Source organism: Paramisgurnus dabryanus, chromosome 18 (genome assembly GCF_030506205.2).
Source record: "Paramisgurnus dabryanus chromosome 18, PD_genome_1.1, whole genome shotgun sequence".
Classification (NCBI taxonomy): domain Eukaryota; kingdom Metazoa; phylum Chordata; class Actinopteri; order Cypriniformes; family Cobitidae; genus Paramisgurnus; species Paramisgurnus dabryanus.
In genome coordinates, this window is record NC_133354.1 from 19,045,877 (window position 1) to 19,067,428 (window position 21,552).

The following is a 21,552-nucleotide window of genomic DNA, read 5'->3' on the forward strand; positions in this document are numbered from 1 at the left end:
ATGACTTTATTCAAATCACTCTTGCAATGAATATTCATGAATAATCTGATCAAAATACTCATTGACTTTTAACCCAGGGTCTAACTAACTAAAATGACAACTAACTACATTAAATGCCTCTTGAAAAGTTGGCCACTGAGATGTAGTACAGCCTCATTATCTTGAAGAAAGTTGTCAATGAACATTAATGCACTGCTGAACATTTGGCTGTCAATGTAAACTTAAGGCTTTGTAAACTTAAGGTTTGTACTTAAGTCTATACTGACATCTATGGGATGAGTAAAGTATTGCAAAGCCAAGCAAATAGATTTGGTTTGGACATTTGGGGAAGTGTCAAATCTCTATGATTTCATTAAACATTGTTTAAACATAATCATTAGTATCAAAAATGCTTCATTTGATTATTGGAGAGATTACATACCAAACACAACACAAAACACAAATAAGTCTTAACACACTCTTTTCAGGAGTTGTTTAACCGAAAAATACTTAAAATAATATACTCAACCTGATGCAATCCCAGGTGTATATGACTTGCATTAATAGCTGAACCAAAAGGTAGATATTTAGAAAAATCCCCTTTGTGTCAAAAAATAATAATTTTAAATAATAATAAAAAAAATAGTTTAATCAGCTTAAAAATGTTATCAAGCTGACATTGCTTAACTTACTTTGATGAGTTAAATTAACTTATAAACTTAAAAATACAGTGTGTTATCTAACACAAATGAAAATGAGTACAGTTACCAGTCTTTCTGCTTTTCTCAGACAGTTTTAATTTAGAAAGTATTTATAACTCACAGTGATTTTGTTGTGTCTGATAGCAGGTGAACAGCAGGTGGCTGTATGCGTCTCTAACGTCCTCCAATGACTCACAGAAGAAGAGTCTGCTGCCCGCTGTCTTTTACCTGTAGCCTATCTCTGATGGATAATGATGAAAACATCAACATCATAGTGATTTAAATTCCTTTGATTTTCTACTCATTTTTCGAGATTAAAATGTTTTGATTTATATATTTTTTGTGACTGTCATTTATTTTGATACAATTAAACTGTGGCAGGCTATCCTAATTTACAAACAACAAATGCAAGGCTTGTAATGACCACAAGAGTTACTCAATTTAAATCAAATTCTCTTTCTAATTGAACATTTAAACTGATTACGATTGGAACACAATGCTCCATGTAAATGCACGAATTGGCACAATAGGGGCATTTCAGTCTTTAAGCCTGGTAACAATTACAAACAGTCCTAATTAAATGTAATGTTTGTAACATTAAAATATAAAAATAAACGACACAAATTTTGGCCAACAAAATGGCCAATCTTTAGCCTGGTTTACAATATTTTAACTCAATTTAATTTGCTGTGCAATAAAGTCATGGTTTGTGAATTAACAGCTGAGATCTGATATTTTTTACAGTTATCGCTAATGTACATCTAATGACGAAGTTAATACAAATGCATTACCTAAATATATGAATTTACACACTAGAATTAAAGTCCGAATAACAACCATCTGACAAAATTCACGTTGCTACCCTATCACGGCAAGTCGTGGCCAATCTAGTCTGACTTTGCGCATGCGTCAGCTCACGCGAACTTGATTTCTCGTGAAGGCGTGAATGTTTGGCGTTAATATTTTTTTTTTCATACAAACCCAAAGTTTTGTTTCAGAAGACATTTATTATCCAGTGGATTACTTTTATGATAAATGTTTGCGCTTTTGCGGATTCAATTTTTTTGGATGTGAATTTAAGGGACCGTTTAGTTTCAAGGATTGTTTCAGGTATTTTTAACGGTTTTACTCATTAAGTTTTGACCGCTTATATCTCAAATATATATGTATATAGTATTAGTATAATAGAATTTGAAGGAAACTTGTCGTTGCCATGGTAATTATCATAAGGGCGTAATGATTGTCAACTTATAGGGCTACATATGCTACTCATCTTTACATTGAATAATAGTAGCTGAACGACGCACGAATAAAAAATACGCACCAATACACAGACCTGAGTGGCATATCAACTATTGATCAAACATGGCGTTCTCGGGAAAGCCCTTCACCTCCACCTGATGGCAGCATTACGCAGCCCCTTCACGCGGGTGCGTGGGAGTTCCCCGCTTCGCCATGTCGGGGTGGTGCAACGCGCTGAAAGGATCTCCCGAGCAGATCTCTCTTTCTCTCTCTCTCTCCTGTTTCTCTCCACCGCCCCCACCCCATCAGCTCCATCCTCCCCCTCACGACAGCCTAAGTCTCAGCAGCAGCAGCATCCTCCTCCACCCTCTCTAGGCAGCAGCATCTTCCCCAGCGCCGGCGGTGAGACACGGAGGAGACGCATCCGAGTGATGCCACTGCACCAACCGCATCTCGCCACCGCGACAACACGCCGAGAATAAAGCGCTTCTTCTGCGAGGAGGGAGAAACACGTTCGCCTGGAGACATCCACTGCCCATGAAGATGTCTGACATGGTCTTGAACTCCACCGATCGGATAGTGAAATGTAAGTGGACGTTTTTCCTTCTACCTGCATCATTACCTTAATGTAAACCATTCCTTTATTTACTGTAACCAATGTTGTCAGCGCGAGGATAATTAGCTGTACGCCGTTTAATGCGATGCTCAGAAACACAGAGGACTATTGTTGCTTTTTTAGCATTTTATTATCATCATGCGCTTTCAGTCGTTGGATTTTTCTCTCGTGTGGGCTGATCTTAATAAAGTCCACGGGCAGATGCGTGAAATAAGGCAGATCTAGTGGAGGCGGTGATGCAGCAGGATTTAGGAGGCATCACGAATGGTTTTCAGTAGTCTATAAGGTTTTCATATTTATCTTCTTTATCAAAGGGGAAGCCGCCTGTCTGTATAGGCAAATGGTTTGAGCCCGAAACTGTCACGCCCCCGTTGCGTTCAATTGATTTGCTCACATTTATTGGTCACGTAGCCTGCATTAATATTCACATGCATCCACAGCAACATGATAGCGGAGATCCCAGAGCTGCAGTACGCTATAATCGTTTACAATATTGTATTTACTGTAGATTTACATTTTTTAAACGTATTGATCCCATATATAGATATTCAAAATATTCCCATAGTTTCGATATTTGATTTATTTTACACTTTGTATATGGTGCATTCTGAATTGCATTACATGTGCATGCTTTTATTAGTCTGTTTTATAGTTTGGCTCTGACCCTTTGAAGACTAGTGGGTCAGATTTTCACACTTTCATGGATTTCTCCATGGACTGATACTTTTGACTGCTTGCAGAAACTTGTGTCTTTTGCAAGAATTACATCCAGCGTTGTATAGATAAATCTCCTGTGATTTTAATATAATATAGGCATTGTATTTTTGTATAGAGTTGTACAGTCTGAAAGTATTTAGTGGGTCAGGGCAGGCAAAATAGAGGTTCCTCTGATGTTATCTAACCCTTTGTGTAATCTCAACATTAATTTTTTCTTTACACAACTAACATGCAGTCTACCTGAGTGCTTTTGAATTGCAAAAACACTTGGGTTGAACTTTTAAAACAATTCTTTAATTTGCATGCTAATGCACCCACATTTGAATTTGTATTTAATTTGTTTCTTCATATTTCAATAAATACGATTTACTCATACATTATAAAATATCCTATTTTTATTTACACACAGTAAATATTATTGTCACATATTAAGTACTGACATGTTACCCGTCAGAACCCAGACTTTAGATCCAGCTCATTTAACATGCTGTAAATCAGTGTAATGTTATTCTCTGATTCAGCGCACTCCCAGCTCACCCCTGTGCTTTGCAGCCTCCCTTCCCCCTTTATGTATAATTAAGGGCTTTTATCATCAACAAAATGCTTCAATAAATAACCACATCTGAAGTGATGAGGTTAGCTAAGCATTTGTATTTAGCAGCGTGCTGCTCCAAATACTGACGACAAACACAGCATTTGTCTCTGCACCGAATCCCCACTGCATCAAAGTAGGATTTCATAAAATAGTGAATGGACTGTAGTGCACAGAGTCTCATTTACTAAGTGCAAGAAGAGTTAGTCTTTTCATTTCTACATTGACATAATGGATTTTATGGCGCTTTCCATTTAGTGTTTTGATATGCTGCTTTATCGCCTGGTCTCACGGGAGCTGTACTGTGCATCATTCTGTATGCTAAATCATTATATTGTACCCTCAGTGCAAACATTCCCCAGACTCATTTCCAGCTCACTAATGAATCTGTCTTAATGTTCCTATTGTGGCATGAATGTGTTGTAACATTTGATAAATACAAATTCCAGTGCAAATGTACACTGCAAATCATTTACAGATTTGCAAGGATGTTGAAATGTTCCTACAGGCTGAACATTAGCTGCATATGAACGTCCACTTGGAGAGCGAATGAGTCATATGCAAATACTTTTTTTATGTTTAAATGAAATTATTTTGAAGAAAAAAAGCCTGAAGGCCCAACTGTTTCCTAGGATACACAATGTTGACATGCAGTAGATGAGTTGCATTTGAAATAAGAATCTAATATGCAAAGTAATGGTTTACAAATGCATTTATTAACTTAAGTAAACCGTGGAAATCGAACCCTTGACATTATCGTTGCTGGCAGCACACTGTTCTATCACTTACCACCTGCATGTTCTTACCACGGCAGACAAGTGTTGTTCTGAATGCTGGTGGGCATCTGGCTGCCTGTACAGTAGATGCCAATAGCCCACTCACTGTTCTGGGTTACCTACATGCCATGCTTAGAACGGCCTAGTTTAGTGAGTCCAATTCTGGGACATTAACTGTGTTAGTCCTGATGGGGCTTGGCAAGCCACTAGGGTCACTCTGAAGAGGTGCTGTCAGGATATAAACGGGACACTCAGAAAGGTAATACCTTCCAGAGTAGTTCTGTGTTTAATGTAGTACATATGTAGATTTGTATAATAATGTTGCCTACTTGTTTAATACGGTCTACTAAAAATGCTAAGGTATTTTTGGAAAAAATGTCAGTGGGGTTTAAGTCATGTTGCTAAGCTATGTGGGCTATTTACCAGTGTAAATACCAACTTTATGATTGCTAGGGATGCACAGTTTGAAAGAAACCACGATATGTGACAACTTGCAAAAAAATTCTATATATAAGATAATTCTTTAAAAAACCCTAAACTCTGCTGACCCGCCGACGGGTCCAAAACTGCATCATCAAATTAATATACAGGTCTGGCAAAAGTCTTAGGCCACCACCATGTGACTTGTTGTTTTAGAAGTTTTTATGTCCATCCATATTTATTTTTCAATCTATTTTATTTAGATACAAACAGAAAATACAGGAAATATGTACAAATAAATAATAAATAAAATTTTCAGTACTAAATGTCTTCTTTAGGCATCGTCTGTGTTTAGTGTGACCTCTCTTGCCACTAAACACATCTTGAGCATTTTTGAGCAGAATAAAGTAAAAAGATTAATTTCTTGAAAATTAGGATTTAATTGTATTTAGGTTTTAGAGATCCTGCAGTTTCCTGCTATTGCTCAAGTGGAAGGGGAGTTTACCCTTAAAACGTGACACATCAGTTTACATTTTTATACAGTTTTTAATACTATATACACATTTCCTGTATTTTCTAAATGTATTCTATTAAAGAGACTGAAAAACAATTATTTATTATCACTATAACATTGCAAAAACAACAAATCTAATTCTGGCAGGTGGCCTAAGATCTTGCACAGTACTGTATATATTTATCAACTTACTCCAAAGTATGTGGGTAGATGACTCCAATTCTGCAAAAATTCTAATAATACTTCTAATAATAATGTCTCTAAGTCTCTATGATATTCTTGTCCCTGTGATATATCTTAATATATAGAGTATGTGATGAGTAAATATATCAATATATGAGTAAAAGTAATAGGCTGACTAATAGTAACAATTAATCAAATAATAACAAATAATATCGTCTTAAAAACAACACAAATTATGATATTCTTGACCAGGCTGATATTTTTCGTTTACAAAACCGGTTGTATTTCATAAAAGTGAATGATGCAGTATATAGTCTCAGCAGAAACTGAATGCTCGCTGGTCTCAAACAAATGCTCTGACATTTAAACTTCAGGTTTCATCATTGGTTGATCTAAATATTTCAGTTTGAGCCTCTTCTTTCCTTGCATTTGCAATTTCTCAATTTTAATGAGTTAATAAGCTTATGTTTTTACTTTGAATTAGTGAAATCCCTTAGGCAATACTTTGAGTGATTATCCAGAACTGTTGTTCAAGAAAGTGCTTAACGCAAAATGTGGGCATAATCTGTTAGGTGAACAAGGAGTCCGAACCGAATGAACTAGTGTACAGATCGGTGGTACAGATAAAGTATAAAAAGATAAATGGGAAGGTGAAGTAATTACTGACAGCATTACGAGAGAATGAGCTGCATGCCTTAGATGTAAACGCAAGCTTTATATAGTAGTGTGGGTGAATTATTTAAGCATTGGTTTTGCAGCACTGTTTCAGTTCACATGGCTGTCTTACATAACAGCACTTCCCTGAGGACTAGTGATGAGATGGAGAAGAGGAGGAGATGGGGGAGCAGGGAGGAAAATAATGAAGGAATGTATGAGCACAGTCTTAAAGGAGAAGGACTGAATAGGTGATGGGTAGGCGTGAACATGGGTTTGGGGGGTTAAAGTGTAAGAAATAAAGATGTTCCCATGGAAAAAATTGGACAGGGAAGACATGTTTGCAAGGAGAGACAAAAGAGGATAGGAAAGAGAGAGAGAGAGACACACACACACGCGAGAACGCTTGTACGTGACAGCTCTGTGGATGAGGGTGGGAGCTTTCTCAGGATCTGCTTGTTGTATGTTATATAGCAGCCTTGCATGAGCACACAAGTCACAAATTCACACACACATGAAATATTATTTGGGGATCTCTTATTTATTTTTTTAGGGTATTGAGTTAAAACTCTGGTTATAGCCATGGCCTACTAGTTTTTTGACATAAAAATGATTGCGGCTAATCCTTATTAATGTTTTACTATGACTCATGTTACTCCACCAAGCAACTGTCATTAAGATGAATGGGAATGTAATTGCATAACATTTTCTCCAGTTACCCCTCAATTATAATATAAATATAATTGCTTCATCCTTCCCTATATTGATTTTTATTTGACAATGAAGTAAAAGGGTTGCCAATGCCAATGTTAAATAAATAAAAATAAGCATTTGGGTGATTCTCACAAAATCCAGATTTAGAAGGTGTCCAGCATCAGAATTTTTAAAAAGCCCTTGAAGCCATTTTTTTTTTTTTGCACATATAAGATTAAGGTCTGAACTTAATATAACCATTATTTTTATAGAATATAGAATTATTTACATTTTTTAGATCATCATTATCAAAAATTATCATTACCGCAACATGATATTACATTAAATATATGCATTTACAAACTCATGTTTCAGTAATGAGAACTAAAAACTTGTCTAGGTACTATGACAAACAAAATTTCAACTGCTTACCTTGTAGCCATCTTGAGTGTCACAGTCAATTATGTCCATTCCGAATTTTTTTTTTTTTTTTAAATGTTAGTTCCTTGAGGGCTTAAACAATGATTGAAAATTGTTGCGGAGGATGAGAAAATTGGTCTTGGGGACATTTATATTCCTTATTATTGTCTCTACATTTACCAATGATCACCAAATACCACATGTTTCTTTACTGTAAATGTTTATAGTATAAGATGCACTGAAGCTTTTTATTTTTTAGATTTTTTAGTTTATTTCCATGTCAAAGAACCCAAATCCAGTCATGGACACGTTGCGGTAATGAAAATGTTCCCCTTAAATGTGGAAAAAACAACAAAATTGGTTTGTATGATGTCATTTGAAATCATGTGCAAAATAGTACATGAAGAGATGTTTGTAACTGTATGCTTCTTATTTTGATACTCTTACTTTGCATTTACTTTTTTTATCAAAATGTGTCATGACACCTCACAAGTCTAATTTCGCGAGAATCACCCATGTGCATAATTTCACAAATTAAAGGATAGGATAGCAGTATTGTTTTCAAAAATGTAAAATTTCAAACCTATTTTCAGTACCCCAAAATGCTGTTGTGATGTAACAGATGGCCAAAGTGCATACAAAGTTTTGAAAATAGTTTGTGTAAACGGTGCCTCTAATTGAAATCTCTGCTCCTCCAACATTTTGTCACCCTACTCCACCACATTGTTTCTTTTTGCATAGTCCTAAAACACCTCTGAGCCCACTTTGCCCGAGCCCCTTGCCCCCATTCTCATACCAATCAGCAGGGCCCGGTAGCCACACTGACTCCATTTCTTTCATCTCTCCCTTCTCCAGCATATTGGCTTTTCATGCATGGGTTGTGCTCAGGCCTGCAAGCTGCCACACTAGTACAGCCCTTGAACACATAAGGCACTCCAAGTCTGTTCATGTTTCGGGGACCACTGACACATTTCAACACAGGCACAGGCAGTGCTCACGTTTTTAGTTGAGTCAGATAAGGCAGAGTGCTCCCAATTTCTGGTTACCAGATCTATTCAGTCCCGTGTATTGTTTTTGTAACACAAACAATGACAGAGATCAGACACGTCGACATTATAACCGGAGGGCGTTAGTCTGTAACGCAAGTCAAAATGTTCAAAGTGATTCCTACTGTAGCTGCACGGCTTCCCGTCGTGCAGTTGATCCTGCTTCAGTTAATGTGGTAGACACTGTGGAGGCTGTTATATAATCCAGTTTCTTCTGTTATTAATAATGTCCTGTCAACATGTCCACTTCCCTCTGTTCTTTGAACAGGCTTCACAGTTTCGTGCCATCGCTGAAACACCTTAAACTGAAGATTAATAAAAGATCTGCTGTGTGGTGTAAGCTGATGTCAGATGCTGATAACAGAGACGCTTTTACTCAGCAATACACTGTATGTATGTTAAAACCAATACATGGACAGTTAGAAATGTTGGAAAGTAAATAATCCAATCGTTGCCGCAATCATATTTATTCAAACAGATTAATGAACGAGAAAGAGTAATGAGCTCAATAATAGATAATGTGGGTTTGAAACATTTTTGGAGAGATTTCCAAAGCCGAATTATGCCATCATTATCTCGACATCATTAACACATAAGCTCTGCTCCAAAACTGAGGATGCTGCCTTTGAGGACAGCATTTTAAGGCATTGCAGGTGCCTTACTGTGCGTTCACACCACTGCCGTTTTTCCTACTATGCGTGAGTGGGTTCTGTCAAATGTGTGATTATTTATCAAAATATCTTTTTTGTGTTCAACTTAATAAAGAAACCCATACAGGTTTAGAACAACATGATGGTGAGAAAATAAATAATTTTTCATTCTTGGGTGAACTATCCTTTTAAAATCGAATTTGTGGTTTGTGTCTCCTATCCTGAGCATTGACTGTTTTAAATATGCAATGCACTGCTGAAATGATCAATAAAGTTACATAGATAAGACTGTGTAAGACAGGGTTCCCCAAATCTTCCCATTGACATCGCTTAGGCATGTGACAAACTGGGCGGCAACGTCATCAATCCTACATACTGTTCCTTTAAGCTTACTGTATTATTTTTATTTTGGCCACATGCTGCAAATAGGTAAGAAGTCTTTCTAACAGTCAATAACAGCATTTCATTATTCTTATACTTTCTTGTCAAACAACAGAAACATATTTTACCAAAACTAAAAACATTTTGACACAATTTGCAAGAATTTTGTTTTTTTAAGAAATATATTGTGCTACAGTGATATTTGCTAGCTTAAGCCTGAAATAGTTTAAGGGTTAGAACATAACATTTTTAAATAAGAAACCAATGTCATTCTTCGGTTTTTACATTTGAGGCTCATCAAAACAATTTGATTCTACCAGAATGCCCCAGCACTTGTTGGTGTTTTGTATTACCTTTTTATGAAAAACATGTGGCTTTTACTATGCAAAATCATTTAAATATTACTGGATCAGTCATGTAAATAGTTAGTAAGCCACACTGTAACAATTGGCTGTGTATTTTGATGCATAGTGGCTGGTAGAACAAGCAGGTGTGTGTGTGCTCATGGCCTGAAGCTCTTCTGTTGACATGATGAGAACATTGACAGACGTGCACAGTGTCAAGCTGACAGGTGTGTTTGTTAGCATTGAACGATGTGTTCATAAGAGACAACCATTGCGATTGAGCTTTTTCATGTAGGGTTTATTCCACGCTGTTGGTCATATTACTGTCTCATATGCTGGCGTGATATGTTATAGTCCTTCAGGTTACTGTTATGAAGGTTTACCGTCTGTCACAAACATTTCAAGCTTTCTCAAAGGAGTTAATGAAATATGTTTGCTGTAATAAAGCTGTATTGCACAATGTAAAATAGTCAACCATGAGGTTAGACCACAGCAGACTCATCCACAGAGGAATGTACAGTAGTCTCAAAGAAGTATACTGTGTTAGAAGAGAGTTACACTGACTAGCTCTGTTCCAAAATCTGGTTAGATCCCTACATAGACAGCATTTTTAAGGCATTTGTATTGTAATGCGAAGGCTATTCCAAATACTATGGAGCAAACTTTTGCTGCTTTTGAGATAAAGTTGTGCTCATAAGTTACATACTCTTTGAAAAATTAGCAGAATGTTAGTATTAAAAATTAAATGGATAACACAAATTGCAGTTTGTTTTTAATTTACTGTCCTGAACAAGCTATTTTATACACTGTAAAAATTATCAAACTTGTATTTTATGTTACTTAACAAATTAAGTTAAACAATTTCAACTTATTTTTATAAGTTATGTGAACTTGTCACAAGCCAAAACTTAAAATAGTAAGTTGAATTGACTTGTATAACCAATTTTTTGTTACTTTATGCTGCATTTTTCCCAGTGCACCGATCATCCTGTTCAAACGTTTACATACCCCTGGCCCTGTCTCCTAATGTATTGTGTTGCCATCAGTGCAGAGCATCAGTGAATGTTTGCATCTTTTGCAATAGTTTTGTATGAGTCTCTCAGTTTTCCGTGGTGTGAAAAACGCTTTGGTAAAGGGTGTCGGGCCGAGTACCAAAACACACTTGTAGCCAATCAGCAGTAAGGGGCGTGTCTACTAACCGGCATCGTTGCCTGGGTTGTGTATATTTGGGGCGGGTCTATCAAAAGAAGGTCCAGATGCTATTGGGGTAGGGGCGTGTTTGTTTGAGTGATTTCAAACGTCGACATTGGCTTTCAGAGATCATGCAACCCACCTTTAATGTTGGAAATGGATCAAACATGCAGAAGGTGCTGGACCTAAAAGATTTTTCTGATGACCACTGTGCAGTTTTATGGCTCAGTTCAAATAAAAACAAAAACAGTTGTTGATCAACCAAGTAACATAATACATACTAAGAATCAAGGGGATGTAAACTTTTGAACCTGGTTATTTATGCAATAAAGCTAGTTCAGGACAGTAGACTGCAATTTGTGTGATTCCTTTTATTATTTGCTTAACCCTTGTACTGTATTATGTTACGGGTCAATTTGACCCGTTTTGATTTTAAGCTAGCGGAAAAAACAGTTAAACTGTGATTTTATTCTTGAAATTTTGTGACTTTTTCTCATTTTGGGCCATGAACATGCATGCAAAGTTAGAATACCCTGATATGTTTTGTAGTGTACGAAAATAATTTTGTAACGATTTTAAGATTCGGGGGTCAATTTGACCCGCATTTTTTGGTTCCAAAGTAACTGTACAAACCAAAATTAAATATATGTTTTCAGTGTTTGTTGCTATATTGGTGTTTTACTATCCTGAAATTGGGTAAAAATACTTCTCCTCACTCTTTTGAGTACTGTAAAAGACTTTTACAGACACAGATGGTAAAAGTGAGCTATCATTTCTATTATAAAACACTACTTAAGTTATCTTTTTCTTCCAGACATTTTTTCACTTTTTCTTATTTAGGGACATGAACATGCATGCAAAGTTAGGATACACTGATGTGTTTTGAAGTGTTGGTTTTTTTTACCAATCAGACCCACAGAAAATCCAGAGGTGAATACATGTGATGCCAATGTGCCCCACAAAACATGACATCAAAACAAGCTCAATATGTGTAAAATGCAAGAAGGCAGAAATTCACATGCTTAATATGTGCACATCATGTAAAAAGTGATTTCTTGAATTTATTCAATGAGGCTCAAGAACAAAAGATGAGCTGTTTAGGAAAAGAAAAGCTTCATTTCATTTCACAGCAATATTAAATTGTTTATTTAGGATGTTTTAAACATAGGTATGTTAAAAAAAATGTTGAATTCAAATGTAAAATGTTAAACGTTACAACAGTTTATTTCCAACATTTGTTAAAACAAACATGTTAAAAATTGTGGTTAAATGCATTTTTAAAAATCATACTTTTTAATATTAGGTGTTTGTAATGTGTGACAAATAATGATAGTAAAATGGTCCTGTTCATACCAAGCATGATTTTGTGCAGGACTGGTCTTGAAATCGCTACTGCGCAGACTTAATGTCATCGTATTGGGACACTGGCGGCTTCACTTTTCAACAATGGTTCATACGTAATTCCTTCTTGTTTTTCATAATGTGATATTTGGGGAATTGCATTGAATTGAATTCAATGCAGGTCAATTTGACCCGCTCCATCAAAATCATCACAAATATCGAACAGGAATTATCTAAAAAACTTTTTTTACCAATTTGTTTAAACTGTCTTTATATACCAATACATAATTAAAATGTAATTACTCTGAAAAAGAGAGTATAAAACTCGAGTGGCTGTAGACCTTTCACAACTGTTTTAAACACAGCTAATTATTTCCATTTGGAACGAAACAAATGATTGGCTTGCGCGACTATCACTCTCTCTCGCGACCATGGCACCACCCCTGTTGTTATGGGATCTGCCCACACATGCGCACAACCGATTGATTTGAACGTGCACAAGGTACTCTAGGAAGAGCAAAAGTACACAGCAAAATCACCAGTGTTAAATTAACACTCCTGGTGTGTTTAATACAGTGGTAAGAGGTTTACAGACACTCGATTTTTATGCTCTCTTTTTCATAGTACTTACATTTTAATTATGTACTGGTATATAAAGACAGTTTAAACAAATTTTTAAAAAAGTTTTTTTTAGATAATTCCTGCCTATCCTGCCTTTAATACTAAAATTTTGCAGATTTCGCAAGGAGCTCAACTGTATAGCTTGTTTTGGACAATATCTAGAACATTATAGATCTATAGAAAAGGCAGTCCCATAATGCATTATGATTCTATTAGGGATGCACAGATACCGATACCGGTATCGGGTTTCGGCCTCGATACTACATTTTCTAAAGTACTCGTTAAAAGTCCCCCGATACCTGGAATCGATACCACGGTCTGAGAAATGTCTATGTTTGAGCGGCGTGTAAGGGGTTAATGCCTCTTGTGTTGTCCAAAGAGGCAGAGTTTACAACAAACTGGAAAACTAGTCCTTTGTTTTTTTGTTAAATTATATGACTAAAGCTGTTACCTGTAAATTTAAATCATGTTTTTTTATCAAGTACTCGGTATCTGTATCGGCAAGTACTGAAATGCAAGTACTTGTACTCGTAACTCCTATTCCAAAAAAGTGGTATCGTTGCATCACTAGATTCTATCCAAGGTGGTAGGCAGTCAAGAGACTTGACCCAGTATTTGTTGGATATATTGTTTATGTTCTTTAAAGGTGCCAGTTTAGCAAAATACAGTACTGTACACAATCAAGCAATACAATGCTGTATGTGGGCATAAGGTGTTGAAACTGCAGTAGACATGACGGGATCTCAGTAGGTTTTGAAACAGGGCTTTATTTCTTGAAACTACATTAAGCAGCTGGGAAAGAAAAGAAGCTGAGATCTGCTTATTTCAGGACGGTGTGCAAAGTATTGTACATTTTAGCATAATTGAAGTATAAGCTCAAGCTATATCTGATTCTGCCGTGCGTGGGCTCCCGCTTGATTCATTTTTGTGCAAACTCCTGTATATGAGCACACTTTTCTGGGTGGATGTGTACTTCTTATAAGTGTAAATTACAAACCCCTGAGATTCTCCCAATGAGAGTTGGTCTCCTTTCTGCTTGCCTTAGCTTTTCGCTACACTTCAGAACCAGTTTATTAAAACTAGAGAATATTTCAGTGATTGTGGTTTGAGAAAAACCGTGCTGCTGGTGATCTTGACATTTATGGTTTAGTCTTAAATCGCAGTGTATACTGTGTCTAAACTGGCCACACTTCAGTAGTCTCTAGCTGTTGCTCGGCAACATGCACCACAGTCCAACATCTTGTGAAGTGAAGAGCAAAGCTGCTGTTTTCAACCTCACCCTTGAACCTCTCTTTTTCTCTCTTTGTATTTGTTTGCTTTTCATTCTTCCCCACAAAGACTTTCATTCATCAGGCGTTTCACACTTTCCCTTCTTTCTCTCCTGTCTATTCTTTCTATTAAGTATCTGACCACACACAGCGCTCTGGACCATCTCATTATTGTTCATATATACACAAATTGTCTGTCTGTCTTTCAGAATGAGTATTTAAAAGGCGAATATGGGGATGAATAGGGACGATTTGTTCTTGTAGAAGAGGCATTATGTTCAAATGATGCTTCTGTGTCTAGCTCTCTCTCTCTCTTTATCTGACTGTGCCGTGACGTCTTTCCGTGGACTCTCACACTGAGTCAGAAAGGTGCCAAACGATTTGCTGAGATGCTTTAGCTGTTCCCTTATCACAGAAATGTGCTTCTTCCAAAAGTGGCCCTGTAGCGGCCAGTAGGACATGGTGCTAGACTAGTAATGCATTTGGTTTGAATCTCAAGAAATGCATGGACTGATAAATTGTATTCCTTGAATGCACCCCAGATATTGTGTGCAATTTGCAAGGTGCAAATTGTGAAATGTTTGAGTGATGGACTAGATGTGACATCGGGTTGCAGGTTTTTGCGCTGAATACATAATGTAAAAGTGACACAACTGTTGTGAATTTCATTTACTGTACCATTTTAAACACAACAAATCTACAATATGTATATATCTACCCAGTCTCACGAGGTTTTGTGATATAGTCACGTAATTTTTTTTGTGATATTATCCGCGTTTTTTTCCTGATCGTATAACAAATTCCTGTTTTCAAGTGATTATCACGTATTGGTTACTCAACTGCTTTTTCCTATTTTTAAACCATTGTCGCTTCGGTTTAGGGTTAGATTTGGTGCTTGGATTAAAATGTCACTTTATATATTGGTTTATACTAGGGCCGGGACTTTAACGCATTAATTAAGATTAATTAATTACACAAAAAATAACGCGTTAAACATTTTAACGCATTTTAATCGCACTTATTTTTGCACCACAGAACATTTCTCATTGGATGAGATTCGGCGGACCAATTATACTGGAGCACCAACTAGCGTTCATGACTTTAGACAACAACAAACCACAGTGAACATGAACGAAGAAGCTGATGAGATCGCTTTGGTTGGCCCCGTGGATGGGAATTTTTTTTATAAAAAAGAATGGATGGAAGCGTCGATAAGAGCATGGTTGTGTGTAAGCTATGCAACAAGGAATTCACATATCACCGCAGCACATCGAGCCTCAAGTATCATCTCAATGCAAAACATATAGCAGCTAACGACTCCGGGTACAACGACTTGGTTGAACAAAAATAAACAATATTTTGTTGCTTAAGCTTATGTATTCAGTCATTATTCTTAGTATAACGTTACTAAAAATCCATGTGAAAAAATAACTTTTCAATGTTCTCAGGTCAAATATTTATATGTGATTAAAATGTGATTCATTTCTATTAATTAATTACAAAGCCTCAAATTAATTAGATTAATTTTTTTTATCGAGTCCCGGCCCTAGTTTATACTAGTTTTTCTGATTTATTTTTTTATATGTCGCCTGGCGTTAGGGTTAGAGTTTGGTTTGGGTAGGGGTGTCATTTTATATAAATCTAACCCTAAACCGAAGCGACAATGGTAAGAAAATATTGATAATCACACAAACACAGGAATTCATTATATGATCAAGAAAAAACTCAGAAATTCGTGATAATATCATGAAAAAATAATCTGAAAATTACGTGACTATATAACGAAATTTTGTGAGACTGGGCTGCTACATGCATGGTAACACTGTACTTGAAGGGGTGTTCATAAGACTGACATGACACCTTCATAATCAGGACATGACAGGTGTCATAAACATGAAGAAGATTTTATGCACGTTTATGATAACTGTCATTAGGTGTCATTCGTTTAATTAAGTCATTTTATTTGCAAAGATGACATTGTTTGAGATGTCTTTGTTATGACAACTTGGCATTAACCAATACATCATAACTTGACATGACAACATAACTGACCACATCTTACCAGTGATACAAATTAAATTTGTCATTAAACGTCAATAAGTTTTAATACTCTTTCATAACAGCGTCATAAATATTTTTCTTGACCTCAACTACAGCGTTACAAATATAATTTGTCATTAAAGTGTCATTATGTATTTTTATGTATTGTGTACATATAAAGTTAAAGGAACAGTATGTAGGATTGTGGCCAAAACTGGTATTGCAATCACAAAACTTGTGGCTAAAACTGGTACTGCAATCACACAGCTGGTGGCCAATATACCAAACGACAACATAAACATCAGTTGAGGGCTGCAACTCCACTTTTTAAATGACAATATCCTGGCCGGACCGCTGTTGTGAGTGATATAAGTATTTGAAATGAAAATGATTTCTTAATGTATAGTGACATTTCAGGGCCATTTAATGATTAATTGATATAAATTTCTTACATACTGTTCCTTTAAGTATAATCTTATACAGTCTATGTTAGATTTTGTTAAGGTATTTAAAATTATTTGACATAGTATTAACACTTATTGACATTTAAATGACATTTAATGTAACGTTAACCCATAAAGCTAGGTAGTTTCTTAAGTTTGATAATTATTCTGTCATGTTTATAACAGATTTATGACAAGTAATGATGTATTGGTTTATGTCAAGTTGTCATAACAAAGACATCTCAAACAATATCATCTTTGCATTAAAAATGACATAATTGAACAAATGAAACTTAATGACGGTTGTCATAAATGTGCATAAAATCTCCTTCATGTTCATGGGACATGACATGTCATGATTATAGGTGTCATGTCAGTCTTATGAACACCCCTTCAAGTGAAGTGATACCATATTAATACTTTTCTAAGTTCTCTTTTGAGATATTATTACTGCTTCCTGGTTCACAATGGTCAATTAACATACTGTGTATAACAGGCATATTGCAATACAGCCTGTAAAATATCAAAGTTACGAAAAATAACCACATAGCCTTAGTGTGTATTTTAAGAGAGAGCATGCACAAATACATAGCACACATTCTTCTGAATGGACTGTTTTCTCTTACCGCTATTAAAATCCCATGCCAGGCCTGGTCTCATTATCCCAGCAGCAGGAACATGAGATTTCTCTTTTTTCCCCCTGAAGTCAAACATGAATTATTTAGCTTTGTGTTGATCACGTTGAGTCTCAGCCCTGAGGTTCCCTCCCCAGTTTCCCTACTCTCTCTCTCTCCCTGTCTATGTGCAACCTACAGTACAAGCAGAATATGTTGTTGCTAATCACCAGTCAGCGATACAAAATATATGGTTTGCACAGAGCTCCTGCAGGATTCCTTGTAAGTTTCCCCACTGTCTGTATTTTCTGAAATCCAGCATCATCACACATCCGAACGACGTTTCCAATTTCTTCTGAATGCCACTGTAACAGCGCTCCGTAATTATTGCCGTGCGGCACGCGGCTAATCTTTGCTAGCACACACGCGTAAATAATTCACCATGCCAATGGTTTGTTGAAGCCAAGTCCCACGTTATCAGTGTACACACGAGTGAGTCACGGCGGTACGAAACTGCCTTTGCCCCAATTTTTGGTGTCGATATTGTTTTCTCTACCTAATTTCTCAATTGAATTTTCACCCAGCTGAGGATCGAGACGCCATTCGCCGCACCTCAATCAATTATTCATTCATATTCAGCTCTCTGGCAGCTTTAATATGCAGCTGTTATTATGACTTGTCAATCAGCTAACGTATAGCAGTTTGGCTTTGTTTTTGTGGTAAAATGAGACTTGTGCATCGCTGTAAGTGATCTCAATGAATGAATGAGGACAGTAGAGGCATCTGTGATTACAGGAATAATTATTTCCAAGTGCTATAACAAGTGCAAGTGCATTTTGATTAAATTAAATGTGATGTACAAATATAGAATCATTTATCTTAACTAATCTAAAAATAGTGCCAGTAACAAACTCTCTGTCTTGAACTACAGTATGTACTTTTCTTCAGATCTGATCTGTTATTTCTGTTGTTTGTTCCCTTCAGCCGTACCCTTTCCCCTGAGTCACCGCCTTACTATGAAAGAGGTGTTTGACTGTGAGGGGAAGCCCAGGGTGGATCTACTGAAAGCCCACCTCACTAAGGAAGGCAGAGTGGAGGAGACCGTGGCCCTCCGGATCATCAATGAAGGAGGAACCATCTTACGGCAGGAGAAGACCATGCTGGACATAGAGGCACCTGTCACAGGTACATCATGGTGCTTTCCTCTCAATTCAAAAGGCCAGATTACTGTATATGTGTACCCTGTCTGTGAATTCAAGGCTAAGGTCTCATAATCTAATTATGATAATTTTTTTTACATGATCTTACTCAGTAAATATGAAAGATATCAAGGTTATTTTTCACGGAATGTTCTTTATATAATGTAGGATAATTTTATTTAAAACAATTACTTTAACTGGGTTTTCACAGGCAGGGTCACATCGTTTGTCTTGTGTGCTGGTTTCCCATCATGCTTTTTAACAGGTGCACTTTGTGCATTTTTATTTGTTTTGCTGACTAATATAACGCTGATTTCTGTCTTTATAATGTTATATAAGATAAAGTGTTCTGTATATTAAGAAATTATGAGATAAGACGAGGGCTGATCTACTATTCAGGTTTTATCCTGCCTGTGGTTCGAGATAAGTGACATTCCTCTCGGAAACCTGCAGAGGGTTTGCGGGATGGATGATACAGTAAAATGAGTAGTGTTTTATAGGTCAAGCTTTTTAACCATGACCGGTGATGAAATGATGACTATGTAAAGTAAAAGCTTTCTCAAACAGAGTGTGTGTTGAAGTTTATAGTAATGTTGGTGTCATATATTACATTTGGAAATCAGAATATTGTACTTGTGTACACCTGCACATTAGCATCTGTGTTTGTATGCAATACAGTTTTTAACTGATGGCGTCTGCATGTGTTAACTGTATATCAGTGATGAGCTCCTTTGATACAGGCAGCATTGTAGAAGAGATTGAGAGATTGCGTTCTGACCTCAAATATAAAAATAAACTCCAAAGGACCCGACTGTATGATAAAAAACCAATGAGACCGTCAAAACTATAAAGGCAGCAACAAACGCTTGAGGTGTTTTGGAATGAAGTTTGCCTGTGAAGGTAGCTGTCACTTTGAAGTTGCATCTATTGTGCATGTGTATGTGTTTCTCAGGTATAAAGGGAACATTCCTGCAAAAATGATAATTCTTTTATCACTTTCAAAACCTGACTTTATTCTGTGAAACACAACGAGAGTTATTTATAGCAAACATGTTCAAGCGCCTTTTTTCTATACAGTTAAACAATAAGTAAGAGATATCGCAGAAATAAGCCCAGACAGTGTGATCAGAACCTGACGTAGCAGATAACAATCAGATGCCTGTATTTTAATTATTGATCTAAAGTAATTTGATTTTATCCATGTTTAAGTGCTATAATTGGGTCCCCAGTGCTTCTACCTACCAAAAAAGTCTTGAGAAATGTCCCCTTTAAAATATTTTATTTGCTCGTGTCATTTTTAACGAATGCAGACCTTCCGCCAGGAAAACACATTTATTTTCCGTTTTTAAATAAGACAAGACGTTCACAAACACAAACAAATGTCACAAACACACTATTTGGTTTAATAATTTGTAAATATAATGTCATATATGTCATTAAAAGACATATTTATATTAAATGTTTGTGTAATATTAAACTGTACATATCAAAATGATTTGCAGTGTGTTATTCGTTTTAAGTGGTTGTTATCTGGTTGTTATGTCACGACTTGGCAATCAGAATTAAGCATTTCAACGAGCCGTGTATTAAAAGCAAATAACGACCAGGTATGCATGGAAGAGAATTCAGACATTCGGCTAAGCTTGAAGTCTTCTTTAAAGGAATATTAGCAATATCGTAATATTAGGAATATCGTTAGAATATTAGAATATTAACGATATTTGTTAGAGACAATGTAGCAAATAGCAATCGATACATCACATTTGATCATTGGTTCTAACGTGTCTTGTGACTATATGTTTCATCCCGACAAGTCACCAGACTTGCGAGAACCATTGATGAGTCGTTTTCTCTCACAAACATATGGTTTTGCTTCAAAAGACATACATGAACCCTTTGGAGTCATATGGATTTTTTTTCTAAAGGTTTTCGATCAAGCGGCCACTATTCAGGGCCATTCCAAGGCTAGAAAGCTCCAGGATATTATTTAATTTAACTTTAAATGTGTTCGTTTGAAGAAAGGGAGGAAGTCATGTAAACCTAGGACGGCATTAATGTGTGTAAATTATGGGGTAATATACATTTTTGGTAGGGCTGGGTATCGATTCAGATGTTCCAGATCGATTCAATTTCGATTCACAAGCTATCAAATCGATTCGATTTCGATTCTCGATTCATTTTTCGATTCCAAATCTCAGGTTGGTTTTTAAACTCAATTCTCAATTCAACTCAATGAATATAGATTTAATACAAATACTATATTAATAAAAAAATAGTGGGTAATTAATAAAAAGAAATTAAAAGCCACAACACTACCGTCGTCGTCTTGCTAGCGAAATCTGAAATGCCTCCATACCTCTGACTTTTTATGTGAAGGTGGCATCAACGTCGATGAAGCACCCAAAACCGCCATTTTAAGGACTAAATGAAAGAATGACAGGCTCACCTCTCGCTCCTTGGTAACATCACGCAAGGCAAAAAAGAGGGTGACATCTAGTGAAGACTAGTAATTTGATTAATGTTAATCTTACGTTCAATGTTTGCAGGAAAAAAATAAAAAATAAATCGATTCTGCTCTTTGATAATCGATTCTGAATCGACCACTTTTTAAAAAACGATTAATCGAAAAATCTATTTTTTTTGCCCAGCCCTAATTTTTGGGTGAACTTTTACCTTTAAGTGTGCACTGAAAAAATAAAATCATGTTTGGAACCACATGACAGTTAATATGACAAATAATGATTTTTGTGAACTATCCCTTTAATTCCCTCTTTCACCATGTCAATTTCAAGTTGTTAGTTAAAACCCAGGGCTTTGTATGACACAAACCTTGTCTTTGTTTATGTAATAGCCCTGATATATGCAGTTTGGTTTCTACTTTTTCGCCTCTTTCAGTCTCTGTGTATA

At 36.2% G+C, this 21,552-nt stretch overlaps 1 protein-coding gene across 2 annotated transcripts in view; it reads left to right on the plus strand.

Annotated features, from left to right (window-relative positions):
• Positions 1–2,230: 2,230 nt before the first annotated feature.
• Positions 2,231–21,552, plus strand: part of ppp3ca (protein phosphatase 3, catalytic subunit, alpha isozyme) — a 52,127-nt gene continuing 32,805 nt past the window's right edge. Inside the window, exons 1-2 of one of the 2 annotated variants that reach the window (XM_073812589.1) lie at positions 2,231–2,508; positions 18,431–18,631. In XM_073812589.1, coding sequence (XP_073668690.1) covers positions 2,460–2,508; positions 18,431–18,631 — 250 coding nt within the window. In that variant the 5' untranslated portion in view covers positions 2,231–2,459. The remainder of the gene's footprint in view (positions 2,509–18,430; positions 18,632–21,552) is intronic. The other variant, XM_065287159.1, reaches the window with a different exon arrangement.